The sequence below is a fragment of the Cebidichthys violaceus genome, unplaced genomic scaffold (genome assembly GCF_023349555.1).
Source record: "Cebidichthys violaceus isolate CVI_PGR_0920_01 unplaced genomic scaffold, fCebVio1.0.p SCAF_23, whole genome shotgun sequence".
Classification (NCBI taxonomy): Eukaryota; Metazoa; Chordata; class Actinopteri; order Perciformes; family Stichaeidae; genus Cebidichthys; species Cebidichthys violaceus.
In genome coordinates, this window is record NW_027176406.1 from 9486038 (window position 1) to 9512711 (window position 26674).

Here is a 26674-nt window from a genome sequence, read left to right on the forward strand (position 1 = left end):
CCGTGCTCACACGCAGAGAGCAGCAGCAGCAGCAGCAGACAGCTGACTCTCCTTCTCTGGACTTCTCTCTGTTTCTTCCTCTCAGCTTTTATTGGTGTTGGCATGTGTGCGTCTCGCGTCTCCTGCTGGATATGAGGAGTTTCATGCGTCCGTAGGTTTGGTCACTTTTCCCTGTTGGATTTCTTTTTTCTTTTTTTTTTTGTTGGGTGGCGTCGGTGCAGTTTTTTTCTATTTTAATTTTTTTTTCTTAATCGGGTGTCGTGAGAGGATCTAAGTTAAACATGTCGAGGAGCGCGGATGAGGTGAACAAGCTCACTGAAAGTACATACAAGGTGGGTACTGGTGGGAAAACAACAGGATAAAAACCCTCCATCCATGAAAACCTGCATGCATGTGTTCACCACTAAAACACCTTCCCCGGCTGTGGTTCAACTTTCCGGTCACGTTTACCAGCTGAAGGTTTTTTATTTTTTTTACAGCTGGTTGAATAGTAAACTGTTCACTAATAGAGCAGTGGAGCCTAAACTCAACCCGGAATCTGTTTACCTTCTTTACTTACCTAATACTGTAGCCGAATATACATCTGATGATAATATGTTATGTGTAATGAATGAGTGACAATGCTGTAAACGACATATTTGAACGTTTAGGTTGTTTTTTGTTGCTGTATCAGTAGAGACAGACTGCAGTGTTGAAACAGTTTACATGAACAGATCTGACTTGGAGTGGCTTTAACAGACTATTAGTGAGTTTGACCGACTAGTTTTGAAGAAAGTAGATCCACTCTAAGAGTTCCATGTCCTCATTAAAGTGCTTCCTCGGTTGATCAGCATCATGTGAAGTGCTCTGTAGTGTACTCGGGCATCTGTGCCATCCAGTAATTAAGATGAGTTTATTTTCTAAAGATAAGTGGATGCTTTGAATGTGAATTGCTTTTACTTGATTTGAGCTGTTGGATAGCGCGGGAAGTGTCCCTCAAAAGATAATCAATTGGCAGTTGCTTTTTATGGCGCAGTATGTGGTTTCATTAGAGTTAATAGAGAAATCTGACCAATGAGTAAAAAGACCATGCATTCATGGATGTGAGCCAAATATCTAAAATAAGTTGATTTAATCGACAGATCTGTAAAAGCTGAGTTTCTCCACAAAGAGTCAAACAGAAGCACCACTTTGACACCTTGTGTTTATCAAAGATGTGATCATAAGTGTCTTGGAAATAAGTCATTCAGCATTAAAAGAAGCATACAAAAAATGACTAATCAACTGAAAAAATCATATTCGATGAAGACCAAAACGACCAATTAATCGATTAAGAGAGGGCAGCCCTGCACAAGTCCCACCATGAGCTTTAACTTATAGCTAGTCTGCAAACTCCACAGGTGGCAAAGTGAAGGTGATGGGAGGGCTGTTACACATATAAAGAGGCTGGAGGTGGGAGACTTCATTGTTTTTCTCACAAGCATTTAGCCTTCTTGAGTAGCTTTTACCCGCTGGCCTCCTCTCAAGACAGGCCCCACAGCTCCTCGGTGTGATGAAATGCAGGAAAAAGACTCCGGGTTTAATAATTTAGCTGGCTGACTGAGTTGTGTGGTAAGATTATACAGCGAGCTCCTCGGCAGCAATCACCTCTGGCTCACTGCTATGATCAACAGTGGCCGTGTGTTTACTCGATTGGTGCAACAAGTTAGTGGAAAATTGTGTGGCCTAAAAGGTTTTTGTGTACATATTTCATGATTTCTGATAGGAGAGGATCAAAGGTGTCTTTTCCTTTTCTATACTGAGATGGACAGCTGATGTGTCACTTATTGACAAAGGTCTGAATCAGGAGTGGGGGAGAAACGGTGTTTGCCACGTGTGTCTTTAGGTGGATTACCAAAGTTGAATAGTGTCCTGGATTCTGTTCTTGGGTGTGAACCTAAGCTAAGACATTATCATGATGTGTGACATGGAGAAAGAGCAGCTTAAAAGTTACAGAGATACATCTGAGACGTCATCTCTGGCATTGATCAGGGCTGGTTGTTCTTTATCTAAAAACACAAAATGGTTTGTTGGAAAAAATCTTCTTTTCCTCTAATGTTTCCACTGTTTCATTTCCTGTCATTGTCATTCTTTTATTCTTCCTCATTCTTTTGTTTTTGAAGTGTCAAAGCTCCGTGTCATTTTCCATGTAGCACATTTTTGTCTTCTCTGACATCATGTGCTTGCATAGCATTGCATGTGAATGAATTTGTTGCCTGAAGGTCATAGGTCATAGCGCCTGTTAATGAACAGTCAACAGGGTTTAACATGACCGTGTGCATTTGGTTACTCACCGCCTTATTCACATGTGATGTCACTCCGTCAGGTTGGATTGTCACCCACCTGTTGAGTCAGCAGTGTCACAACAGCATAACAATTAAAACCTTGAATGAAATCATGACGAACTGTCTCTCCTCTGTGTCTCCACCCTCCCAGACTGTGATGGACCAGTTCAACCCAGGACTGAGGAATCTGGTCAACCTGGGCAAGAACTATGAGAAATCAGTGGCTGGTGAGCATGTGACTACGTTGATAATCATTCACAGTAACTCTGAGTTTAGAAAAACTAATGCTTGTAACTAGAAGGTTGAGAGGAGAATAGAGGCTTTTTTGGGGGGGGGTCCAGGTATACCCTTTTAGGTTATTGTTTGATGGTTTTCAACATGCTTTAGGGAGCAAATATAACATTAATGGTCATTTTATCGTTTTCCCAGCAATGATCCTGGCGGGAAAGTTGTATTTTGATGCAATGTCTAAGATTGGGGAGAATGCTGCAGTGTCTCCTGTCTCCAGAGAATTAGGTAAGTTTCCACGTTGCCCCGTCCTCTGGATCTCTACAGCTACTGTAGGAAATCTACAGAGTGTGGAAATAGTTCCTGTTTACCTGAAACAGCTGTTTGTCTCACTTAGGACCCCCACGGCATTTAACGTTGGTTTCCAGGGGTGCATTTATACAGAGTAGTTTTTTTATGGAGAGTATTTTCTGGATAATTTCTTCTACATCAAACATCAACAGTTTATCATTCTACCCTTTTAATAAATGTGACTATAAAAAAAATGTTAATGTTTTTATAGCAGTGCCTCACAATCAATAGAAAAACAAATCAATGAGTTAAACGGTAATAAACTGCAAGATAAAGCATGGTAATACAAACACCATATACATACCACCAGTCATTGTTTTACAACGCTGCCAGCTTGAGCTCATCTTGCAGGTAAGCAAATTCCCAGAAAGTGCTGATAGCCTCAGATCAGCCTGGACAGAGAGGAACCTGCACTGAGTCTCATTTAGAAACAATTATCTGATATACAGCACAGCGAGAGATCCAAAGCATCCAACTTAATCTACAAAAACCCCGATCACTTTTACAGACGTTGGCATCGCTGTATGAGTGAATAATTGTACCTGTTTTTTTCATTATGGAGATACACGAGCCAGTAGGCGCTGTAGCTTGAACAAAGCAACAGTTAATCTTTGATCATTGCCAGCGTGATGCTTGGGATGGATGTGCGTGCGGTGAGCTTAATACACTGTAGCATAGGATTTGTTTGTTTCTAACCAACTCCCCAGGCTTCAGTTCCCACAAGCTCATTTTGTAGTCCAAAGATGTCTGGCCTCCTAACTCGCTGTCACTAGTGGCACACTTTGATATAACCACAGTATGTCTCTCAGCTCCCCTGCTGATTAGGAGCAAAACTGCTAATTAAATTCAGCACAATGGGAAGAGCCACCTGGTGTTGCTCTGGTGTCAATATCCTGGCACGCTTAAAGTGATACTCTACCCAAAAAAAAACTTTCCTGAAGACTTGAAGGATAACAATTGATGTGATGTCCTGCTTAATGAAGAAATGTGGCTGGTCAGATTCATTTAATGTTGGCCTGCAACAGACTCTAATGGTGTCAAGTTTTTTTTTATTGTGCAAAACAGTGTGATTATAACTCCACATGTCAGTTTCCCTTCCCTCCATCTGTTCAGCATGTTGGAAACAGTCATTGTTTCTGCTACAAAGACTTAATTGTCTGCAGAGAATATGGACAGTTGAGAAGTGACTTACGCTGCAGGACAAGTTGAGAAGTTTGCTCTCAGCCATGGTTAAATGTTCAACAGGGAGCTTTTCATGAATCTACAGGTGCTTGATAATCAAAAGAAATCTAAATGTTGATTTTGGGCGGGTCATCAGTTATAGTCTGTGATCTTCTCACATTGTAGAAAGAAATAATGTCCTCTACACGTCAACATGAGGACATGGCTGAAACACCAAGGTGTGTCATCTGTAGGTTATAAAATGAACTCAGTTTGCAGGTGATGCACTTTAGCTTTCAGTCTCTGAAAATCAAACCGGTATGTCGTGACACCATGCCATCTATTTAAAGATGACAAAGACTTGACACCACTGGGCTTTTTTTTTTTTTTTTAGAGCAGTTTACAGTAAACTAGGTCCTCTTGCATCCTCTTGGATTATGCTTCCTGTAATAGGAAGTGAAGAGGAAATGAGGGGGAGGGACATAAACAAACTGCTGGATATTGTCAGTGTCCATCTAAGAGATTCAAAAAACAATTGCCACCTGTTTTAAGATTAAAAATAAGCACACATATTCTCCTTATTTTTGAAAATTAAAACTAGAAATGATACGTCCGAGGGATGACGTAAAACGCCATTAGCACAAAACAGTTTTAATGTTAGGTGAAGTCACACTCAGCCCCCACTAATCCCTGTATTACAGACACAGACAGAGACAGAGAGAGGCACATGGTGTTATAGCAGATCAGTTTGGTCTGAGTCGTTATGGGGGTTTATGTAGAGCAGGGGGTGATTAATGAGCCGGGCCTGTAACGCATTGTAACTGAGTCTCTATAACCAGCCGGGATGGCCGACCTGTGAATGTGTTATTTCAAGGCAACAATATGAATTATAAGGAAGCAGAATTTCCCTCTAGAAACATGAGGTGTTTCACAAAGAATAGAGAAGTCTCTTCACCTTGTGAGCGTGGATGTAGTGAAGCTGCCCCGTCAGAAACCTGAGCTCCAGTGACGGGCAGCCAACCAGAAACCAGATACTCTTGAGAGGCATTGGAGGACCGGTGCACCTCGTCCTCCTACCTTCTTCCTCTAATTCCTTTAGTCTCCCTCCTCCTCCTCCTCTGCCAGAGTTCAAATGTCAACAGCTCATTCATTCAAGCACTCAGGCATCTCACTTGTTTCCTTCTCTGGTAAAACCAGGAGCAGGAATTAAGATCTGAAGCACCAGGATGTTTGTATTTGAGGTGAACCGAAGTGTCACTGAAGCTGGCACCTAAAATATGTTGTTGGTTTCCTCAGATCATATTTGACAAGGACCCTATAACTGTTGCCAAAAAAACCCTGAAGAGTATTTAACAGCCTGTGAGACGCCATGACCGTGCAGCATTTTGTTATCCGCAGGGAATTGAATCCCATCCAATCTTGTCCTTTTTACAGCAGCAAAGGCTTTGCAGGCGCTTCATGGACACACACACACACACACACACACACACACACACACACACACGCTCGCGCGATCCTTTGATGGTCCTGGCCCAATCAACTGGCACTAGGCCCACTTTACATAATCCAAGCATGTTTGCATGGTGTGTCAGGTGGCTCTTTCCCATGCCAGGATTATTTTGCCCACAGTCAAAAACAGTGGAGGAACTGTGGGCCGCTTTGCGTGCTACCAACAAAATGTTGTTTACAAAATCAGCTCAAAGTAGGGACTTTTTTCTCTCTCTCTCTTTCTATGTTTTGCACACGTTCAGTTCACGTTCAGTTCACGTTCATTTCACTCGCGGACTTTCTTAATTGTACTTTATTTATTCTACTTCATCTCTGCTCCACGGAGCTCATGGCTCAAGAATGGATGTGTCAACATTTCTTCAACGTTTAATCTGTAGCAATCAAGTCATCATTGTACATAGAATTTTCTTTCCTCTTTGTCTCACTTGCCATCCTATATGACGACATGTCAGAACATGACACATGTTTTTGTTTTACACCTACACCAGAGGCAAGTTACAAACCACTAAGTAGTGTTCAATGACATGACATGTACTGTAGCTGTTCTGTTGTCTTTCACACAACTCGAGGAACAGCCACAGTTTGGTCTCTAACCAAAGACCTCTTTGCAGTTTCACATTTGCGTACTGTCTGGCTCATAACATAACATCCGAGCAAAAAAAAAAGTTCAACTTTAGGCACTTAACTTGCCAAATTGTCAGACGCTACCTTCTGTGTTTGAGGAGCAGCTGTCAGCCTTGTAATGTCGAATGTAAAACCGCTCCACAAAACACAGCGAGTGCAGCCGGGGCCCGTTTACAGCCTGAGCAAACAGGTCTGGAGGCAGCCCGTCTGGACTGTGCGGGTTTATCTCGGCTTGGTTTTGTTAGCTAATGGCGGTGGATTGCTCCCGGTGTAATCCACATCATGACACACTTTTGCCGTCACACCTTGCTCGATCGAGAACACCTGTTGCTTGGCAACGTATCGCACAGGCCGTGACAACAATAAACAAATGAGTGTGAACTGCTGAGGAAAAAAATAAAATAAAAATTACTGTTGATTACTGTGACGTTACTGTAGCTTTGTATCAGTGTCATTACATGTTTGCATTGATTGCATTATTCAGATATGTTGATGACTCACAACTTTGGGTCCAACAAATAAACCTGTCCGTCAGGTATTTGACTCTATACCACACCTAGTGACATTTTTAAGATTACATTGTTCCTATTGAAAGATAAGGACGCTTTGAGGTCAGACGTGTCAGACGTTCCGTCCTGGGTAGTTATCCTGAACATTTTAGAGTTTCATGGTGATAACTATTATACAAAACGTTAATCCTATTCACCCGTGGTGTCTCCTCTCATCCCCCCTCAGTCCCTGTCCTCCTGCTCTGTCAAAGGGCAGATTTACTGGGGGTGATCTGTTGGCCTTTATCTGTCGAGCTCTTTGTACTGCGCTGAGAGAAAGAGCCAGGTCGCCGTGAGGCAAGGTGGGGCAGTGAGAGACAGAGAGGGGATGGGCTGTGTTTACATGCTGATGAATGTAAACGACACAGTGATGCATCACACTGGCAGCCTATTGAACGGCAGTCAGGGATTTGCGTTGTAAATTTTAACACGTCAGAATGCTGTTGACAAAAAGGAAACATGATTTTTTTTCTTAGTTCCACTGAAGGAAGTGGCACCTTTTTAAGAAAATACTCACTGTAAAGGCACAAGGACAGCTGTTCCCTTTTATTCATCTGTTTGTGTGGATGACTCCTTTTCACACTTATATATTGGTCTACAGCATCTACAAACATGGAAATATTAAATGACCAAAGTATTATTTATTCACCGAGTCGATACCTCCCTCTGCGATGGCCCGGGTCTTCTAATTATATACAAATGAGCTAGTCTATGTGCTCTGAATCAGAAGCCTCTGTATCTGGAGCTTCAGTGGAAAATGTGGCTTTATCAAACAGCTCAAGGTTACATCACTATCTACAGCGCTGTGTACAGCACAGCTGTACTTGTTGGCTACTGAAGAATGTTTTTTTTTTTTTTTTTTTTTGTTGTGACATTTGCTCACTGCACACAGAAATTAAACTCCTATGGGAAAAGCTCAGTGCGGGAAAAACGACATAACATCCGGTATCAAGTTTCCATTGTGGACATTTGCATCCTGCTTTTATATCTAGACGTCACAAGCGGTAGAGACATAGTCGTCATTTTGTCAGGTGTCCTACATCTATTCTGCACACAGAGAAAAAGATACCAAGCGTACACTTTCTGTAATGTTAACTGTAGTTTGAACAGCAAGCGTGAGACTCAAAGGACCTTATAGGAGCTATTTAGCTGTTGTTAGTATTTAGTTGTTGCTTAACTCATCATAAGTAGTGTTGTTTGATTATTCTAGATGTTTGCTTATTTTAGATTCAAAATTCTTATATATTTAGATCCTTTTTTTGTGTGCAAATGTGTTCAGGTTGATTATTAAGTTGTTTAGTATATTTAGTTTTTGCTTCATTATTTCATTTAGTTTTGTTTGTGGATTAGGTAACACTGAGCACTACTATTGTAATTGTAAATAGGCAGGTACAGGACCAGCATGCACAGCATTTTTTTACTATAAGAGAGGCAGCGATAGCCACGATTTCTTTGTTGTATCATTTGTTTGCTTGAGAAATAAAAAGAAAAACAGAAACTTTGCATGGACTCTGGACCCTTTCACATGCGTGTACCACATACCTGTGGTACGTCAGTGGCCCTTTGACTTAAGTTTGATTTAGATTCTGACAAATGGCCGCTACTGACAATCATCCAAATGATTTGCTGACGTCTGAAGTTGCAGCCAAATATCAGCTGCTGTAGCGTTGCTCATTGTCCGTCATTCTTTCTCTTCAAAGTGACCCTCCATCTGTGCCAAGACATGTTAGCAGAATCGTTGGCCCACGCACATCTTTTCAAACACATACATTGTTCCTTCTTGTCTTCTGAGGGGTGTTAAAAAAAGGGTGTTTGTCAAGGGACCAAACGCACACACACACACACACACACACACACACACACACACACACACACACATACAGAGGCCTTTTCAATCTGGGAGAAGCACTATCCAGGTCACAGACAATATGTTAACAACAGACACAAGTCGGCATGAAGGCCATCTGGTTTAGAGTAGAGTTAGTACTGCTCATAATGCTGCAAAGCAATGACACGTGTTTACTGTTTGCCATTATTTAGTGGTTTTGGAAAAGGCAACTCGTTTGTAATGTATTTATTTGATTCGTGAATTCAACTATATTTTTCAGTGTTTTTATGATCACTGAAGGTGTGTACTGTAGCGTGGAGGTCATCAAGAAATGTAATTATAATTTTCCAAATAATGCTCCATAATCCTAATTTGATTGCCTTGGTGAGCAACATGCAATAATAGAAGGTTGTGTTTTGTGGCTGCCTGCCATCTGAGTTCTTTTTGATTAGCCAAAGCAGTAGGTGGTCCAGTTTTTCTGGTCCGGCCACATGTATTTATTTTACTTTCATCCCAGCAATGGAAATCCTTTTGTAACGTAATCTGTAGCCGGTGACATTTGATGGCTTTTGAGGATGAAAATGACGCACATCCTTTCTCAGCAATGCTTTCAATCATAAACTGTATATATTGTGTATACATTGTTTATTGTCATCGTACACATAAGCAAACAAGACCAGGAAATGAGATTACTGCCAGCCTATCCATTTTCTGACATTTGTGTGTGTGTATATATATATATATTTATATATAATCAGTATATTCTTCCTCCTGCTCTCCTCTCTCTGTGTGACAGGTGTTGTGCTCATGGACATCTCAGAGGTCCACAGGAAGGTTCATCTTGAGCTGGAAGAAAACGTGAGTGCTAGATTTGCTTTTGCGCTTGCGCACATTCTTCCTGAAAATTCCTGTGTCACCTAAGTTCTCACTAACTGCGTTGCCTCACCCAGACAAACTTTTGTCAGTCACTCCCTGAAACTGTTACTCAGTATATCTAGACAACCGCAAGCAAAGCCTCAATTCACTGAGCACCATTCAGTGGTGCACACAGTCAGCCAGGGGCTTTCTCTCTCCTCCCTCCCCACCTACGTTGACGTGGACAGGCATAACACAAAGAGGTTGGATGAGGAAACAACAGGTTTGGGATGTGGGAGCACCTGTTGGTTTCTTCCTTGCTGAGAACAGGGGGACAGGCCTCAACATGCCCCAGGAAAGCACCAGCTGGAGCTGTTACAATCTGTTGCAGCCTAATTTAGGTTGTTAGCACGCTGACAATAGACTAGAGCCGCAAACACTGATTATTTTCATTATTTAATTAATCTTTTAGTTGTTTTTTTTAATGCAGGATAACGACCGCTTCACCCAGCTTTATCTTAAATAAGGTGCTGGAAGTATCAAAACTGATCGTGACATAGTTTCAGCATTATACCACAACAATTGGTAACATTTACGTTGTTAATGGAGCCTTTTAGATCTTAGAGTTTGAAAATAACCTGTTAAATCTGAACTTTGGGGGCAGAAAAGTTGCGAGGCACTCCTCTGAGAATCAGTGAGTGGGATGACTTGTTAATGGACTCCAACTGGTGAGTCACAGCATCAATTCAGGTCAGAGAAAAAGAATTATGGAAGAAAAACCTTTCACAGACTTCAATGAGGGTGTGTGTTGTGTGCGACAAGGTCTCCGGGGTCTTCTGTGTGTGTTCAGTAATGGGGTCTTCCAACTCTTCGGTCCGCCCCATGTGCGCATCAAGGCTGTGGCGATGGAAGCACTTTGACACCCTCACACTAACGGGAGAGCGTTCGAGAGAAAGGGAGAAGAGTCTGTGGGCATTCCCACGCTTTGTTTCTGACTCATTCATAAGCGCAACCTCGGACTCGGCTCTAACCCCCGCACGTTCGCACAGATACTCTCTAAGCGGTCGCTCTCCATTTCTCTCTTTGGGACTTGCCATGTTTTCTCTTTTTCTGACAGTAAAAGCTGAGAAAACTGCAGCACTTCATCCTCCCATCAAGTTTATAACCACCAGTTTGTCTTCTTCCCCTCTCCTTTCTTTGGTCCCTCCTCCGCCTCCTCCTCTTCCTCCTCACCTGTAGTTTAAGAGGTTCCACAGGGAGATAATATCCGAGCTGGAGAAAAAGACAGACATGGATGTCAAATACATGACAGTAAGTAGTTTCTGTGCATGTTTCTTTAAGTGTCCGCGTCTGTCCATCCCCCTCATGAGAACACGCGCTGCCATACAAAAGAATGTTTTGTTATATTTTTGACATATCTGTAAGATTAAAACACTTGATTATCGATAGTTGTGATCATGAACAGGATGAGCATGTAGATGGATGGAAAACTCAATGAAATGAGGGTTTCATTTACACTCGAACACTCTGATCCTGGGCAGCAAATCAACGCTATAATTTTCTGTCATTATGACTGCAGGCATAGCAATTACTTTATGCCCTAATGGGAGTTATTACTCCAACACGTCACAGAAGAAAAACAAGTTCATGTTTTCCAGCAGCATCACAAAGTCAAAACATATTGACGTGATTACCGTCTAATGTTAAATTTGTATCTTCGCCATAATAGCAGATGGAACCGACTTAACACTAAGAGACAGAACGCGTTTCAGAAATGGTTTATTCTATAAAACCTGATGGCATACTTGATCATGTCATACATGATGTAATGTCCAGTGATGACTTCAAACGGAGGTATGGACATAGCCTTTTGAAGAAAAAAAGTCACCAAACTTTACTCCACTGAATTGAAATTTAGCCAGTTATACGAAAAGTGCAAACTCTGCAAGGTCGGCGTTCCTGCACTCACATGGATCTCCTCTTTCCTCCGCATGCAGGCCACGTTTAAGAGGTACCAGATTGAGCATAAGATGAAGCAGGACTCTCTGGAGAGATCCCAGTCTGACCTGAAGAAGCTGAGGAGGAAGAGCCAAGGCAAGAACGCCAACAAGTACGAGACCAAGGAGAGCGAGGTGAGCTGGACGCACAGACGGACACGCGACACATCGCACACGCATGCTCTTTGTGTGTTCGTATGTGCGCAGACATAATTACACAGAAAACACACTCATTCACGAACCCTGACACCCAAGACGCACCGCGTCAAAGACAGCGTAACAGTAGTTGGGGACGATGTGCGAAGTGTCTGTCTGTGCAGTCATGCAGGAGAAGATCTGTTTGTTGTTGGCTTCTTTTGTCCGCCCCACGAATACATACACCCGCATGCTCACTGATAAAAGGAAACGCACACATGCACAAAACAAGCAACCAAACGAGGAGAGGTGTTAAACATTTGACCACAGTTGCAGGATATAAACTACTGTACAACACTTATTTTGCATAGATGCATGCAAGTGCTGCACCGTCTCCACACTCGATGGCTGCCAGTCATCATGACAAGAGATAAGTGTGTGAAGTGGACATTCCCTTGATGCATTAAAAGACAAACCTATGGTCTGATAGTAATTCTGTTTGTAATACGAATCATTGGTGACCCATTTTAGAAAATAAGGAACAGAGTTTTGTCATTTGTTACCTCAGGTGTTTTACCTGCAACAATTAATCTCTGAGGAATGTTATTACATGGTGCCACCACACCCCAACAGTGACTCTGTAGAATGAGAAGAGTTTAATAAGCTGCGACCATGAGAGGACGGCGGCCTCAGATCTAACATAACCTCCCCGACCATCGATCCAGTCAGGCAGCCTGTGTGTGTGTGTGTGTGTGTGTGTGTGTGTGTGTGTGTGTGTGTGTGTGTGTGTGTGTGTGTGTGTGTGTGTGTGTGTGTTTTTAAGGGTTTGTGTTTTCTGTCAACACGGTCTACCTCCACCTAGCCTGGCTGAGAGAGAGAGAGAGAGAGAGAGAGAGAGAGAGAGAGAGAGAGAGAGAACCAGTCTAGCAATATAGTTTTATTGCAGCTTTAACTTATGCATTATCATTATCCAGGAAATAATATAAAAAAGTCCCTTTCTCCAGTTATGTAAACTTGGACTGACTAGACCTGAAAGGATTAGTCAGTGAATCACTTATTTGATCGACAGAAACATTATTTACGATTTTAAAAAGTATAATTTTTCAAGCATTAATATTGAAAAAATAGTGAAGTTCACTAGTTCCAGCTTCTTAGATGGATTTAGCTCGTATTTCTCTCATTCTTTTGTTTTCTTGCTCCTTTTTCCCACTATATCTCTATCACGCCTTCAACGTCTTCTGTTTCCTCTTTCCTTCTCGCCTCTCCTCTCTCCCTCACCCTCACCCCCCACAAAGCCATGAGTCAGTTTGTTCGCTCGCCGCTGTGCTCACTTATCTGATTCAAGGCCAGGTATTAGGATTTAGCGGCAGACACAGATGGGCCGGACGGACAGACACGATGTCGGGGCTTAGAGGCAGGAGTTTACAGCAGCAGAGGATTCACCAGGAGACACCAAAGACACTTCAAAGCCAAGAAATGACCTGTCTGAAATCAGAGAGAATTTATCTTTAGAAGAAGTGTTTGTTTTATCTCACTGTTGCCGCTCCTCGTTCTTCCTACCTATAGTAACGCATAGGGTGTGTGTGTGTGTGTGTGTGTGTGTGTGTGTGTGTGTGTGTGTGTGTGTTTTTTCCCTCATCCACTTGTTGGTAGAAATTATGCCGCCCACCTCTACAGTTCTGGAAAGGTGTTCTCGTTCTCTATCTCTCTCTTAATTCTATTCCATTCAAACGGTCTTTAGTGGCATGCAATTCAGTAGTTTTCCTCACCAAAACAAAACAATAATACAAATTATAATTACATAGTAGAGCATTACGATGAGCTAAATGAATGCACGTTGTGAATATTTATTTTAACATGGTGGTAAGCAGTTGGTCTGTTGGAAACACACTGTTACTTATTAAGTAATGTAGCTAGTGTGGCACGCTCACCTTTCCTCTCCAAGGACAAGAATATGAGAATTTATGATAAAATCTTTATTTAATATCAGATGTTTTTGTAATTTTTGCCGTTTAGAAAACATTGCAGTGTAGAAGTAACTGCTAGTTCAATCCTTCATCTAGATTTAGAATATTGGCCTTAAAAGCACACTCTTCGCAGACAAATGATGATTGGTATACAGTCAGTCAGATGTTATCACAAATACTATTTAAAAAGTACAACAGTCAAATACTTACTGGAAGCAAGAGTATATGCTTTAGATTAGTTTTGGACAACATTAAAGGTCAGTTAAAGTTTTAGTTAAGTGTCTGTGGTCGTCATAAACCCAATCTGTTATAGTTATAGCAGCAGGGTGAGATAATGGGATGCCAGTGGGGAAAAAGCAACGGCAGCAAAAGAGAAATAAAGTGTGTGTGTGTGTGTGTGTGTGTGTGTGTGTGTGTGTATATGGTTCAGAAATTTGCATCTGCTTGTTTGTTGACATGTAGCCACAGAGATCTGCGTCTTATCACAGCGTCGGGTATTGGTCGAGATATCAGCAGCTCTAAACGGAGAAGTTCATGTCAGGACTTCCTGGAATTAGAGAGACGGACAGATTCACATTCGGTCAGGCAGACAGACGACACTGTGTGGACAAGGATGACATCACCGCTGCTCAGAGTCACTTTTGCCACTGAATGCATACACAGGTGTGCAGAGGTCATGTTTTTTTAATATCCTCTCAGTTTTTATAGAAACAATTCAGTAGTATTGTTTGTTTCTGTTTGAGTCATGAGGGCATGTTTACTCTGTGATTTTTACACCCAGAGGAACAGTTCTAAAAACATTTTGGTTGAGTAATTAAATAGGAATTAAGCATTTTAATGATGTTTATTTTTGCAGTTCACATTCATTTGGGGGTACATTTACTAACATTCTCCTACCAAGTGGCTGCCACATTTCCAATGTTAAATATGTTTAATGGGCATAAATGCACTAAACCCACCACAGCTTCCTGGTAAATAAAGCCATCAGCGATTTATCAGGAGAGGGCGGTTGTGAAAACTGAATAGAGAGGGTGTGTGCCATTGTATCAACAACCGTTACGGGCGTGCCAATTCCAGGCACTGGATGAGGATGACGATATGGATCTCAGGTGTAGCTTTGACAATGACTCAGGGACAAAAGACCATGTTAAAAAAAAAAAAAGTTTCTTATTACTCTTTTTGAGGAGAGGTTAATGTGTGTTATGTGAATGATTGGTTGGAAAATCATACAAATGCATTGTATGAGCCAGAATTCAAATCCACACAGTGATCATATGTAGGTAATATTTGCAAATGCTCACACCTGGGCCCTGGTTATTAATGGTAACATTAAAGGTAAAGACATTGTGTGTTCACTTTCACATACATGCACAAGGACACACTAGTCAAAAATCCTTTCAATAGCCTTCTGACCTTTTTATAATCGGTGTAGATAATACATCCCCACCCTTTAAGTGCTGTGCCCTGTCCCCTTTTGCTCCTGTTGCCCCGTCCTTTCACTAAACACTCAAAGCAACCTTATCTGTCAGCGCAGTAAACTGTAGTCTAATAATACCTTTCCTCCTGCAAGAGAGAGATTAGGATATTCAGAAAGTAAACCTGCTCCTTTCATGTTATTTGTCCTGGTTGGGTTGGTGCACAGATGGACAGTGAAAGGGACTAGGTGGCTTGTGGTGGGAGAAGATAAGACATGATGATCTAATGGTACTTTGTAAGACAGAGGATAACAAAAGGCAAACTAATGGATTTCAATCCATTCATATTGACTTATTATATAACTATTATAATATTGTATTATATGTGCTTTTGTTTGTCAGTGCCTGGAGACGTTGACAAGCCGTCAGATGGACATGCAGCTGTTCATCGCAGACGGCTGTAAGGAGGCTCTGCTGGAGGAGAAGAGACGCTTCTGTTTCCTGGTGGACAAACACTGCATGTTCTCCTACCAGTTTGCCTCCTTCCACGAGAAGGTACAAGTCCCTTCTGCTCCTCATTACGTTAGAAGTAAGCAGAAAGTCAAGCTTTTCCTTGTGCGAACGCTCTACAGGCTACGTTGCAGTGGAGGCGTGAAGCTATCTTTATGTTCGACTTAATGTGGCTTTGAAAGGGAAATCCAAATATGTCGGCGAGATAGTACATCAGATTATACCGCACGGAGATAAACATTCGACGATTTAAATTTGAATCAAGACCCGAGATTGAACAATTTATTCCTCAACCCCCGATCTCAGTACTCTGCATGTTGCCATAGTGATGAAAATGTGTGCACTGTTTCTGCTGATTACTCATGTTTTCTTTTAATATCTTTTCTTTGCGTCCACGCCTGCTGGACAGGCCCGAGACATGCTGACGGCAAAGCTAAACAGCTGGCAGGACCAGTGCAACGACGCCTCCGACATGCCCGACAGTATCGTGTCCATGATCGACGGACTGCGCACGCCCGTCACCATCACACCTCTGCCCTCTCCCTCCCCGTCGCGGCACAGTATGGTATGATGGGATGCACAAATAATGTCCTCGAGCTAGATATGGTGCTGCCTTTTGTGTGGTAGGACACAACATCTCAGCACTGATTCACGATGGAAATCTAATGATTACATCCTTACGGGTTAGATGATGTGATTCCTGAGCACTTTGCTGCATAGGTTTGCATATCAATGAAGAGAGAATGGTGTTCTTTAAAATGTGGAGTTAGTATGAATACCGTGGTATGTTTTGTAATCAAGATAAACTACATTTATTAAGCATGATGTAGCTTAATAGCCACATCAATGTAATTATGTTTAATATGTTATGACAATAACCAGTTAGGATGACTCTTGTTTATATCTTACAGTATGTTGGGTCGGTGACTTTTACTTGGTCTTAAATCAAGGATCTTGCTAAATATGCTGTAGGTTAATGTTTAGCCTTTGATGAGACAGCGACTACGATCATTAAACAGTCAAATATAGATAACAGTACTGGCTTCACTCCCGCAGTGCTAGTAGTGCTAGGAACAGTAGGTGAGCCAGAAAAATGGGCAGGATCTCCCTGCATTTTTGCATAATTTAGTCATAAAATGTGGGGTGATTTTTTTCAAAATCACAATAATGGGGAGGGTACATCTGCCTGAAATATGAACATAAAAACACCTGCATGTTTTGGTGTATTTATTCAATTATTTGCTTGAACGTTCAAAGTCAAGTTGGAAAAAGAAAGTGAACCCTTGGTTTTAGTAACAACTGTATTTTGCAGCAGTGACCTCAGCCAGATGTTTCCTGCATGTGTTGATCACATCCTTAGCTTGATCAGGAGGAATTTCAGATCATTTCCTTTGTATAAAACTTTTTAATTAAATTGATGTTTCAGAACTGTGTTGAATACAATTATTTGGGTGTTATTAGTTTGTCTATAATAGTGTAAATTCTGCTTACAAGGGGTTCACTTTCTTTTTCTTGGCACTGTATTCACATGCTAACGTTTTCATGAATCTTCTTGTAGCAGAACATGTCCGCTCCTCCGGCCCCACCTCTGAAGGCTCAGACCAGTCCTCTGGCTAACATGTTCACCCAGGAGAACAACACCACCACCGTAACCAGCACTACCAAAAACAGCATAGGTATTATGGCATTGGTTTTTAATTTGGCACCTCTGTGTTGTGATGACTTCTGCCAATAGATTCCCCTAAAGGCTTCACACTGTTCACCTTTAAGCCTGTGCTTTTCTAGAGCACCCTGCATGAACTGTCTGTTCTTGTTCCTTGAAAGAAATAGCATCTGTTTCACTTGGATTTGGATTTGAGTATCACTTTTGTCTATTGCTGTTTTGTTGCTCTCTCAGCGCAGATGTATTTCAGATTGAAATGGTTGTATCAAATAGATGTTTATTATAAATGATGAAACAAGCATTGAGTGGGCTGTCATAAAATGTGCTACAGATATTTAAAAGGATACATTCTATTGACTTTTCCTTTTCCACAAGGTTGATATTTTTGTCTTGTTTTGAAAAATCGTGAAAACTATTGGATGGGTTGTCGTTCAGTTTGGTACAGACGTTCACATTTTGGTATGCTGATCTTTCAGTTAGCGCCATCACCGCGTCAAATTTTACATTTTTCCAGTATTTTGATTTATGACCCAATGCCTGCCAAAGTAATGACATTCCCATCAGCCTCGGCTGTACATTATGTTGATTTCTAAAGAGCAAATATCGAAGCTCAAAGCAACATTTTGCTCAAGTCGTTTTGCTCTCGCTGTTGCTCCTCATCATCATCATCCTCACCTTTCTTCCTTCCTCACTCCCAGACCACGGCAGCAGCGAGGAGCACAACCTGGCCAGGTCCGTGTCCGTCGCCACTGGCCTCAACAATATAGTGAAGAGGCTGCGAGTGCGCACCATCTTCCCCCACACCGCCGGCAACAATAACACGCTGCTCAGCTTCGAAGAGGGAGACGTCATCGCCCTGCTCATCCCCGACGAGAGAGACGGGTGGATGTACGGCGAGCTGGAGAAGAATGGAAAGTGAGTCGAATCACACGTGTCTGAATTATATGTTATTAAAAACTAAGATTACCAAGGCATGCTGTTCTGTTCATACAGTGACATGTGTGATTCAGTGCATGTATGTGACCAACATTTACTTCAGCTACCTTTATATTTCACGGAATATAAGCAAGAAGTGATTCCTTCTGATATGTGGATTTACAATAATCACCTACACTTCATCATGGCCTTCATCATCCATAGTTTTATTTGTCATGTTCCTCCGCCCTCCGACCGGTTAGATGATTGACACGAGTCGGACTGCGTTGGCCAGATGGTCCCTCGTCAGATTGTTATGCTGACCATGTCCACACACTCACACAGCTCTAGGCTCACCAAGTGCTGCCTGACTCACTGATAAGGAAATCAAAGTAAAGCATGGCCTGAGGGTGGGATGTAGGATAGCAGACTGGAGGGAGGCACAGAGAGAAGTTCAGAGTACCACCTGCTCTCCCACACAGGCGGGCCTCTCCCCTGGTCTCTGAAGTCTGATTTGATCTGACATCCTGGAAGTGTTGTTTTTAATTTTAATCATTCATCAGGTTTGATCTTTATCACCATCAAGAGAGATTACCTGGCAAATGTGCCGTATATAAAACTGATCAAGGGGGGGAAAGGAAGTGAGACTTTGGTCGTGCTGCTTCAGCTCTGCAAGCGGGGCGAGCTCGAGTGTCCAAAGGCTTAGAAAGTGTATATCGTCATGTTTGTTAGATCACAGCGTCTGACGAGACGAGCTCCGTGTCCTGCAGGAGGTTTGGCTTTAATGCGTTTGGGTCTCTCGCTGGGTTTCTCCCTTTGTCTTGTATCTGCTTTGATAGTGTTTCCCAGCAACTCGCCTGGCAACACCTAGGCTGATTCAGATACCCACACACACTGTTGATGGACCGAGGGATGAATGTCAGCAAGACACTGGGTGATAGATACTACAGCGCGGCAACATTTGACAAATAATGGCACGTGACTATGCGTATTATCATCATGGTCACTTTTCCGACATTAACTTGATCCTTAATGTCTTATCATTCAAGCAGGCTTGTTAGAGTTTAGCAGGAAATGTCAGTAGGGGAAAGTTAACACCCTTGGCTACCAAGTACTCTTGAGTTGTCCTTGAACAAGGTTTTTATTAATGCCAAGTTGTTTCAGTGAACCTGTCCAGTGGGAAACACTTCCCTTGATAAATAAAAGCTGCTATTAATATGAGTGAGATTGAGTGTATTGAGGTGTATTTTCCAGTTGGAGTCTTTTTATCTCAGGTGCACAAAGGAAACACTAATTTTCCATGCCAGAAGTGCAAATATTAACATTTATCCACTTATATGTATGTACTGATTACGAATAATCTTGTACCATAACGGCACAATGACACACAGTCCTTGGTCTGAGTCAAGCTGTGACTCATTTTTAATTCTATAAACCTTTTCATTCTCTCATATCAATTCCTTTAAATGTGTTTTCAAGCTTAACTAATATATATATATATTTTTATCAGATCAAGGTGAGAAATTGTTGGGGCAGCTTCATTTCAGTGAAATCATTTGACGAGCTTCATCACATTTTTCTCAATGTGGTTTTCAACTCCATAATGAAGTTATTTTGGTGTGTGTTTGTGTGGGCACGGACAAATGGCTGCTTGAGTTTATCTTACTGAGGCCACCAGAAACTTCATGGGTCTCTGCAGCCTGACTCAGATATTGACTCATTTATTAAACAAGCGCAAAGATTCATTCAAGCTCCAAACAAACACTAATTGTGTGTCAGCTCAGCTGCCTTGAGATAAGACCTTCACCACAAGCCCTTGATTCATTCAAGTCATTGAATTCCTTTGCTTCTTATAAAAGCTGGAATATAAACAGTCCTCGACCAACAGGGGAGATTTGCTGTTAGAAAAGATAAACTCCATCAAATTAAAGGCATTTGAAAAGATGATCTCTGTTTACAAATCAGAGCCATCCATTCCTGAGGATGTCTTTTCTGTGATGAAGTCCAACTTTTTTACATCCACACAGTATATACAAAAATACAGAGAATTATAATAGCTCTATAGCATCCCCACAATAGTGTGGGAAAAGAAGCATATATGTGTCTTCATCTTCTGGTTAAGAGATGGAGGAAGTCATTGAGTTGCGGGCCGACCAGCATCGCTCTTTGCTAATCATTTAGAGAGGTTTTCGGATTCCTGTGCAATGAGAGCCGATGGGCCGGCTGGCAGCAGCAGGATATACCTCAGATGTAATCATCCCTCACTTGGCTTCTCTGTCTTTGTCTGTGTGTTGCAGGAGGGGCTGGTTCCCTTCATCTTACTGCCGTGCTCTCTCCGAGCCTCTCGTGAATAACAACAGGTAAGGAGACTCCACGTTCCAGCTAACACACACACACACACACACACACACACACACAAATACACACACACACACCAGCAGGTTTCATGTTGCAGCCAGCTGTATTGTTGGCAGTGTTCCCTCTAGTTACTCCTGTTAGAGTGATAATCTTTCTAATCCTATGGGGGACTCTCCCATTCCTCAACCTTTGATTCCTGTTGTGCTTATATTGCTTCCTCAATCTTTTAACCGTATGAAACTTTTCTGTTTAAAAGAGTTTGTTGTGTTACATTATATAACGCAGTGTGAGGGATGTATTCTTTAAAGGATTCATACACCCTAAAACAATGTTTGCATGTATTTTGCTCGTGTAAATTCTGTGTAACCAGCAAATCTGTGGAACTGAAATGAATCTAAAATGTCACACAAGCTCAGCAAAATATGAGGAAACAGGATGTTTTGTGCTGATGAATAGATTTAGCTGCTGATGAGAGAGAGAGAGAGAGAGAGAGAGAGAGATGGTTCAGCGAAGTTGACTCCAGCCTTTTCTTCAAAGAGACTAATCCCTGTCGGATTAATTTATTAGATCTTAATGTGCTGCACCTCCCAGAGAGAGGCTGCCAGCCAACTGCCACAGAAAGTTTAAACTATAACCAGCGCTGGGGGACACAACATGCATATGCATCCTGGTCCTTTTGTCCTTATGAGGACCCGCCACTGACTGTATTTAGTTTGTGCCCCTAACCTTATTTTTTTATCATCATGCCTATAAGCCAAACAATAAGTAACCCTAAACCCAAGACACAGCCCTTGAAGATAGAAATACAGGAGTACACACACATGCAAATTAGTTTTAGTGGCTTTATTTTTCCCCTTCTCCTACTTCCTTCTTCACTTCCATCTTTCATCCTTTCTTTTCCTTCATATATCTGTTTGTAATCCGTCCCCTCACCCTTCGTCCTCTTCCTCCTGCTCCTCCACAGTGTGTCTGCGGCCCCGTACCGCAGTAGAAGTGTGGTCAACCTCCACCATCAGGACACGGAGACAGACGAGGCGACCATGGTGCTCCCCCCAGCGGACTACAGTGACGTCCCGCAGCGCAACGCCATCAAGAACCACGCCAGCACCGTCGCCACAATCTACAACCACCAGCACTCCCCAACGCCCTCTGCAGCCTCCTCCTCCTCCTCGTCTGATCCCCACACGGTCAGTCAGTGGGTTGTTTGGATCACGTCCCTTCATCTGACATTTTCACGCTTTTAGCAAGAGGAAAATGTTCCATTAAAGAAATTATTGTTGTAAGAAATGGAATCAGCCCAAAGCACTTTGACCTTCTGTCTGCTGTCAGACCTTTCTGCTGTGCTGGCACAGTTACGCCGTAGAACTGGCAACGTGAGGCTTCGTCTCACCTGATACCTACTGTACCCTCAGCTGTGCAGCCTTATCTTGACTGCTGATGACAGTACGTGTGCGTGTGCGGGTGTGTGTGTGTGTGTGTGTGTGTGTGTGTGTGTGTGTGTGTGTGTGCGTGTGTGTGTGCGTGTGCGGGTGTGGGTGTATGTGTGTGTGGGGGGTGTCAGATGAGCTTTTTATGTCAGCCTTGGAAACCTGACCACAATCTGATAGACTGTCTGTCTGTGTCGGCTGACATACACAATACAAAAATTCATTATTTGGACTGTTTGAGTTTGCTGTAGAAGCGACTTCTATGGCGTGAATATCTTCCGGACAAATGCATGTGAGGCACAAGCACATACTGACAGGTAGTTATTATGGGTATTTACATTCTCTGCTTGTACAAACAACACTGATTTAAAAGCTTGTTTTCTTAAGACATTTAAATACTGAATATAAATTTGGAAAAGCAGAGATTTTCTTGGCTCATTTGAGGCTAAGGTGGGACATAACGTTGGAGAATGGCGCATTTATTATAAAGACAACAACGGTGTTGTTTACCTTTTATTATATGTGAGGCTTAGGTTGCTCAAACTGCAGCTTATTTCTGTAAAAACCTCCAGTCAGGTGGATTGGAGACATTAAATTGTCCATAGGTGTTAATGTGTGTAGAAACATGTTTTGGTTGTGTGTAACTTCCTGTATCCAGGGGATAATCTGCCTCTCACGCTGGGCATTTTAAGTTCTTTCCAGCTCCTCATGACCCTGAACAGGACATGTAGTTATAGAAACTAGAAGGATCACCATAAAGACCCACCTGAGATACAAACAGAGATTTAGATTTAGAGACAAAAAGACAAAATAGCATAAATGTGTTGGAAAGGCTAATGCAAGCGTTACTGCAGGAAACCTGTCTTGTTTTCCAAAATTGCGGTTCATCCTCTCATGGTTGTTGGGGATGAAGACAGAGGCTGAGTAGCTGTGAAGAAGATCGGCGTTGTTACAATAATCCCCGGTGTGCTGATAATGAGTCTCTTCTCCAGTAAGAGGCCGTGACATTGGGATAGAGATGAGAACTGAGTCTGGGTCAGGAGTGCATACACTGTACCCTCAGATAATAATAATAATAATAATATACGCTTTCTGTATCTCAGCAGCAGATGTCTTTTAATATGTCCATCCGCACAAATGGTAACACAGAATTTTTATTTAATATCATCATGTCAGCCAGCAGCACGGCTGTAGTCATTACTTTACGAATGTTGTCCCATTTGCAGACCATGCAAAGTGTCAACCAAAGTTGCGGCTTTACTCTGTGAAAGCCTTTGCAGATTGCCTGCTCTGGATGGATGTAAATGTGCTGTGGTAGGTCAGGGTCAAACGCACCTGCTCTGTCTGCACGATCACATACAGAACCGCTGCACTACATCACATGACAAGAACTTCTCACGACATTTCGCACTTTTCAAACCATGTGTGTCGTTTCAACCAAAACACACTGACTGACAACATAATCTATCTATCTCTCTCTCTCTCTCTCTCTCTCTCTCTCTCTCTCTCTCTCTCTCTCTCTCTCTCTCTCTCTCTCTCTCTCTCTCTCTATATATATATATATATATATATATATATATATATATATATATATATATATATATATATATATATATATATATATATATATATAGTGGTGGTAGTAGTAGTAGTTGCAGTAGTAGGGCCAAAAATGACCATACGTGTGTGTGTGTCTCGGCATTATGGTGGAATTCCGCTTTTGGTGAACCCGATACCCAGCTTCCCTCTTTGTCGCTCTCTCTTCATCCTTTCAGTTTCTCCAGTCATTGTTTGTCTGTTTATCTCAACATCGGCACTTTTGTCACTCCATCTTCAATGCCCGCCTCTCCCTCCCTCCCTCCGTTTTCCAGGGAAAATTACGTTCACTTTTAGGGAAGTCTATCCTCCGTTCGATCTTCACAAACCCGCTGCTTTAACTCATGACACACGCAGATCTCAGAATAGACTTGCGGGTGGAGGAAAGTTGCTACAGTAGTTCTGTAATACTCTAATTTATACTCCGTGTATGAGTGGGTGGCTGAGGCTGTGTGCACATGTTTGTGCTTGTGTGTTGTTGGGTTTGTTAGGGGCTTGTGGCTGCAACATTCATGGACATTATTGTCAGCATGATAAGTGTGATGCATCACTTCTTGTGTCATAAACTTTTTAGTATGGGCAAGTGATAAAGCGTGTGTTTCCTCTGCACTGATATTGGGAGGAAGTCAGTTTAATTTCCCCATAATATTGTATGTTAATCCTGAACGTAGTCTAAATATCTACAGTATAATCTGTAATCTACCAGTGCTATATTCACATATTTTCACCTTTTTTTTCCCCCAATGTTTTGGGTTGGTCCAGAGACGACTAGGGGAGGGGAGCAGGGGAGAGGAGGGGAGGGAGGAAGGGGAGAGGAGACAGGAGGGCCAGGGGAGGTTGGGTTACCCTGTAATGCACCGTGACCATGAGAAAAAAATGCACCCTCACTGTTTCTGTGCTTTTCGTCGAGAGAAAGATAAGGACTCAATGTGAGAGATTGAGATCCACAAAGAAAATTAAAGAAAGTTATAGGGGCAGAGACGGTTTTGACCTCCAAGCTGAAAAGTAAAAAAAGCTACTTGTTATTGTTTATACTCAGAGTTTAAGAGAGCAGAACAGAATACATTCATGCTGTGAACTAGCATAGCGACTGTACAATTGTATAATATACTGCAGTACAAAAGCAGAGAGACACTCAATGCTGTTTGGAGAATAGATTTAAAAAGTGTGTACGTGTATAAAGAAGCGTGTCCTTTACCAGCCATGGTTGCTGCTATGTGATTTGTAATCCAAACATCTGTAAGAGGAGGACAGATGTTACATTATTTAAGTCCTCTTGGGAATAACAGCAGTCGCAGTGAGAGGAACTGTGCCAAGACTGAGATGCTCTGGACAGAGACATCAGTCACTCTATCCTCCTCTGACCTCTTGTGGACTGTCTGCTGTACTGCAGGTTGATAACTGGAAGAAAAGGCCAACAGAAGGGAAGATCAGCAGTTTATCTTCAGCACTTATGCTGACAAACTGTTTGCAAAACAGTGTCTGTGTCCGAAATGACTCCCTAATTCAGTCATTCACTGCTCCCTGTATAATAGACACTACTATACTTTGGAGTGAATTGAGATTTCTGACAATTATGAATGCCATTTTGTAGCAGCATTCACATACTGTTCCTGGCAGAACATCAAATATCATAGGACACCAGATGTAGTGCACTAAATAGTAAACAGGGAGTGATGTAGGACTCAATCTGTGTTTACATCTCTGGTGTGTTTACAGGATCATCTTTTCTAGCTACAGCAGAAAAGCAGAAACTCCAAACTTTGTTGAGTTGACTGTGTGTGTGTGTGTGTGTGTGTGTGTGTGTGTGTGTGTGTGTGTGTGTGTGTGTGTGTGTGTGTGTGTGTGGTTCTGTACTTTAGGGTGTAATGGCTTTATGCGTCAATATTCTGCTTTACAAACATATATGTAAATCGTTTCAAATGAAACTTCATTTTCTGTTAAATAATGAGGACTGTCTTAAATACAATCCTGACCTTCATGGTTTAACCCCGCCCTAAATGTCGGCACGTGTTCAGGTTCAGTGAAACTGACTTTGGCTTGTCAAAAGAAAACGTTATGTGGTTAATTGTGGAACAGACTTGAATTTCCAGAAGGTCCAGATTCCACACACTGTCTCGTGTTATGACACAGCAGCACGCTGCCTTTCCCACGCTTGCACATCACACATGGCATAAAGGGGGATGCTTGAGGTGTGCATAGTGCCAATGTGTCATGGTTATATACTGTGTGTCACAGTGAGTGTTGGCCTCGTGATAGTGAACCTGTGTTTTCTCCACAGGCAGTGCAGCCGAACGGCACCTCAAGACCTCAGCCTGCTTACCTCGCGTAAGTCTCATAAGCACATGATGATCTGCCTTTCCTCTCACTCAGACATGCACTCACCACTGGTCTCTGCTGCCTTTTCACAGGGGAGGGAACCCATTCGCCACAGTCCGGCTACGTCCAACAGTCACCAACGACCGCTCGGCACCGGTCATCTGATCGATCCACATTTACGCACGACCCTCCGCTCCCGCAACGTCTTGTCAACCTTCCTGTGTCGTCTACCGGGTGACGTGCAGCTCTGCCCTGCCTTTACCGTCCAGCAGCGTCTACTGGTCTGGAACCAGACAGAACTCGGCCAGCACTGAGACCAAAAAAAAAAAAAAAATGCCATTTGAATCTGGGAATCCCCTCACTGCTGCAAACTGTCACGTTGGAAGTATTTTGGGACCGTTTTTATTTTCCAAAACAGATGCTCACATATTTAAGGTATATATATATATGTTTTCTATTTTGTCCCTCTGTTTGTGGTGGTGATACCCGCACTTGAGAAATGGATGAATGAAAACGGTCAAAGGAAATACTGCGATGTATTTATGCCGTTAGAAATGCCATAGGACAGTAGAAGAACGAACTTTAGAGGACCTCTGCATTTCACCTTCAGGTCCTTATTTAAACGTTGCATCTTGGTGTCGATGCTGTGATGCTGGCTGCCGCCGCGAGGAGAGAGACATCACTTCAAAGAGATGCCTCGGAAAGTCTTTACTCCCTCTTGTAAATACATTTGTACAACATATGCTATGAATATTGTCCTTTGCCATCTAGACAGGACTTTTGCCTTAATGACACGAACAACTACTGTAAAAAAAGATATCAGTTACCTGTCGTGTTCTTCGATTGTGGACAATCGCCTCATCGTCACATTGGCAGTGCAGTCACTTCTGCTTTAATCATAGCACATGCAATTTTAAGACCACAGTCTGTAGACTTATTGGCCCACATTACAATCTTAATAGAAT

The 26674-nt window shown here is 42.3% G+C and overlaps 1 protein-coding gene across 1 annotated transcript in view; it reads left to right on the forward strand.

Annotated features, from left to right (window-relative positions):
- The window catches only part of baiap2l1b (BAR/IMD domain containing adaptor protein 2 like 1b), a 26708-nt gene continuing 34 nt past the window's right edge, over nucleotides 1-26674 (forward strand). The window contains exons 1-14 of the mRNA XM_068718900.1: nucleotides 1-332; nucleotides 2455-2530; nucleotides 2733-2819; nucleotides 9349-9410; nucleotides 10647-10718; nucleotides 11405-11539; nucleotides 15324-15476; nucleotides 15841-15996; nucleotides 16990-17107; nucleotides 17793-18009; nucleotides 20307-20369; nucleotides 21332-21554; nucleotides 25672-25718; nucleotides 25802-26674. The exon at nucleotides 25802-26674 is cut by the window's right edge and continues 34 nt beyond it. Of these exons, the coding sequence (XP_068575001.1) occupies nucleotides 282-332; nucleotides 2455-2530; nucleotides 2733-2819; nucleotides 9349-9410; nucleotides 10647-10718; nucleotides 11405-11539; nucleotides 15324-15476; nucleotides 15841-15996; nucleotides 16990-17107; nucleotides 17793-18009; nucleotides 20307-20369; nucleotides 21332-21554; nucleotides 25672-25718; nucleotides 25802-25874 (1533 nt within the window). The 5' untranslated portion in view covers nucleotides 1-281 and the 3' untranslated portion in view covers nucleotides 25875-26674. The remainder of the gene's footprint in view (nucleotides 333-2454; nucleotides 2531-2732; nucleotides 2820-9348; nucleotides 9411-10646; nucleotides 10719-11404; nucleotides 11540-15323; nucleotides 15477-15840; nucleotides 15997-16989; nucleotides 17108-17792; nucleotides 18010-20306; nucleotides 20370-21331; nucleotides 21555-25671; nucleotides 25719-25801) is intronic.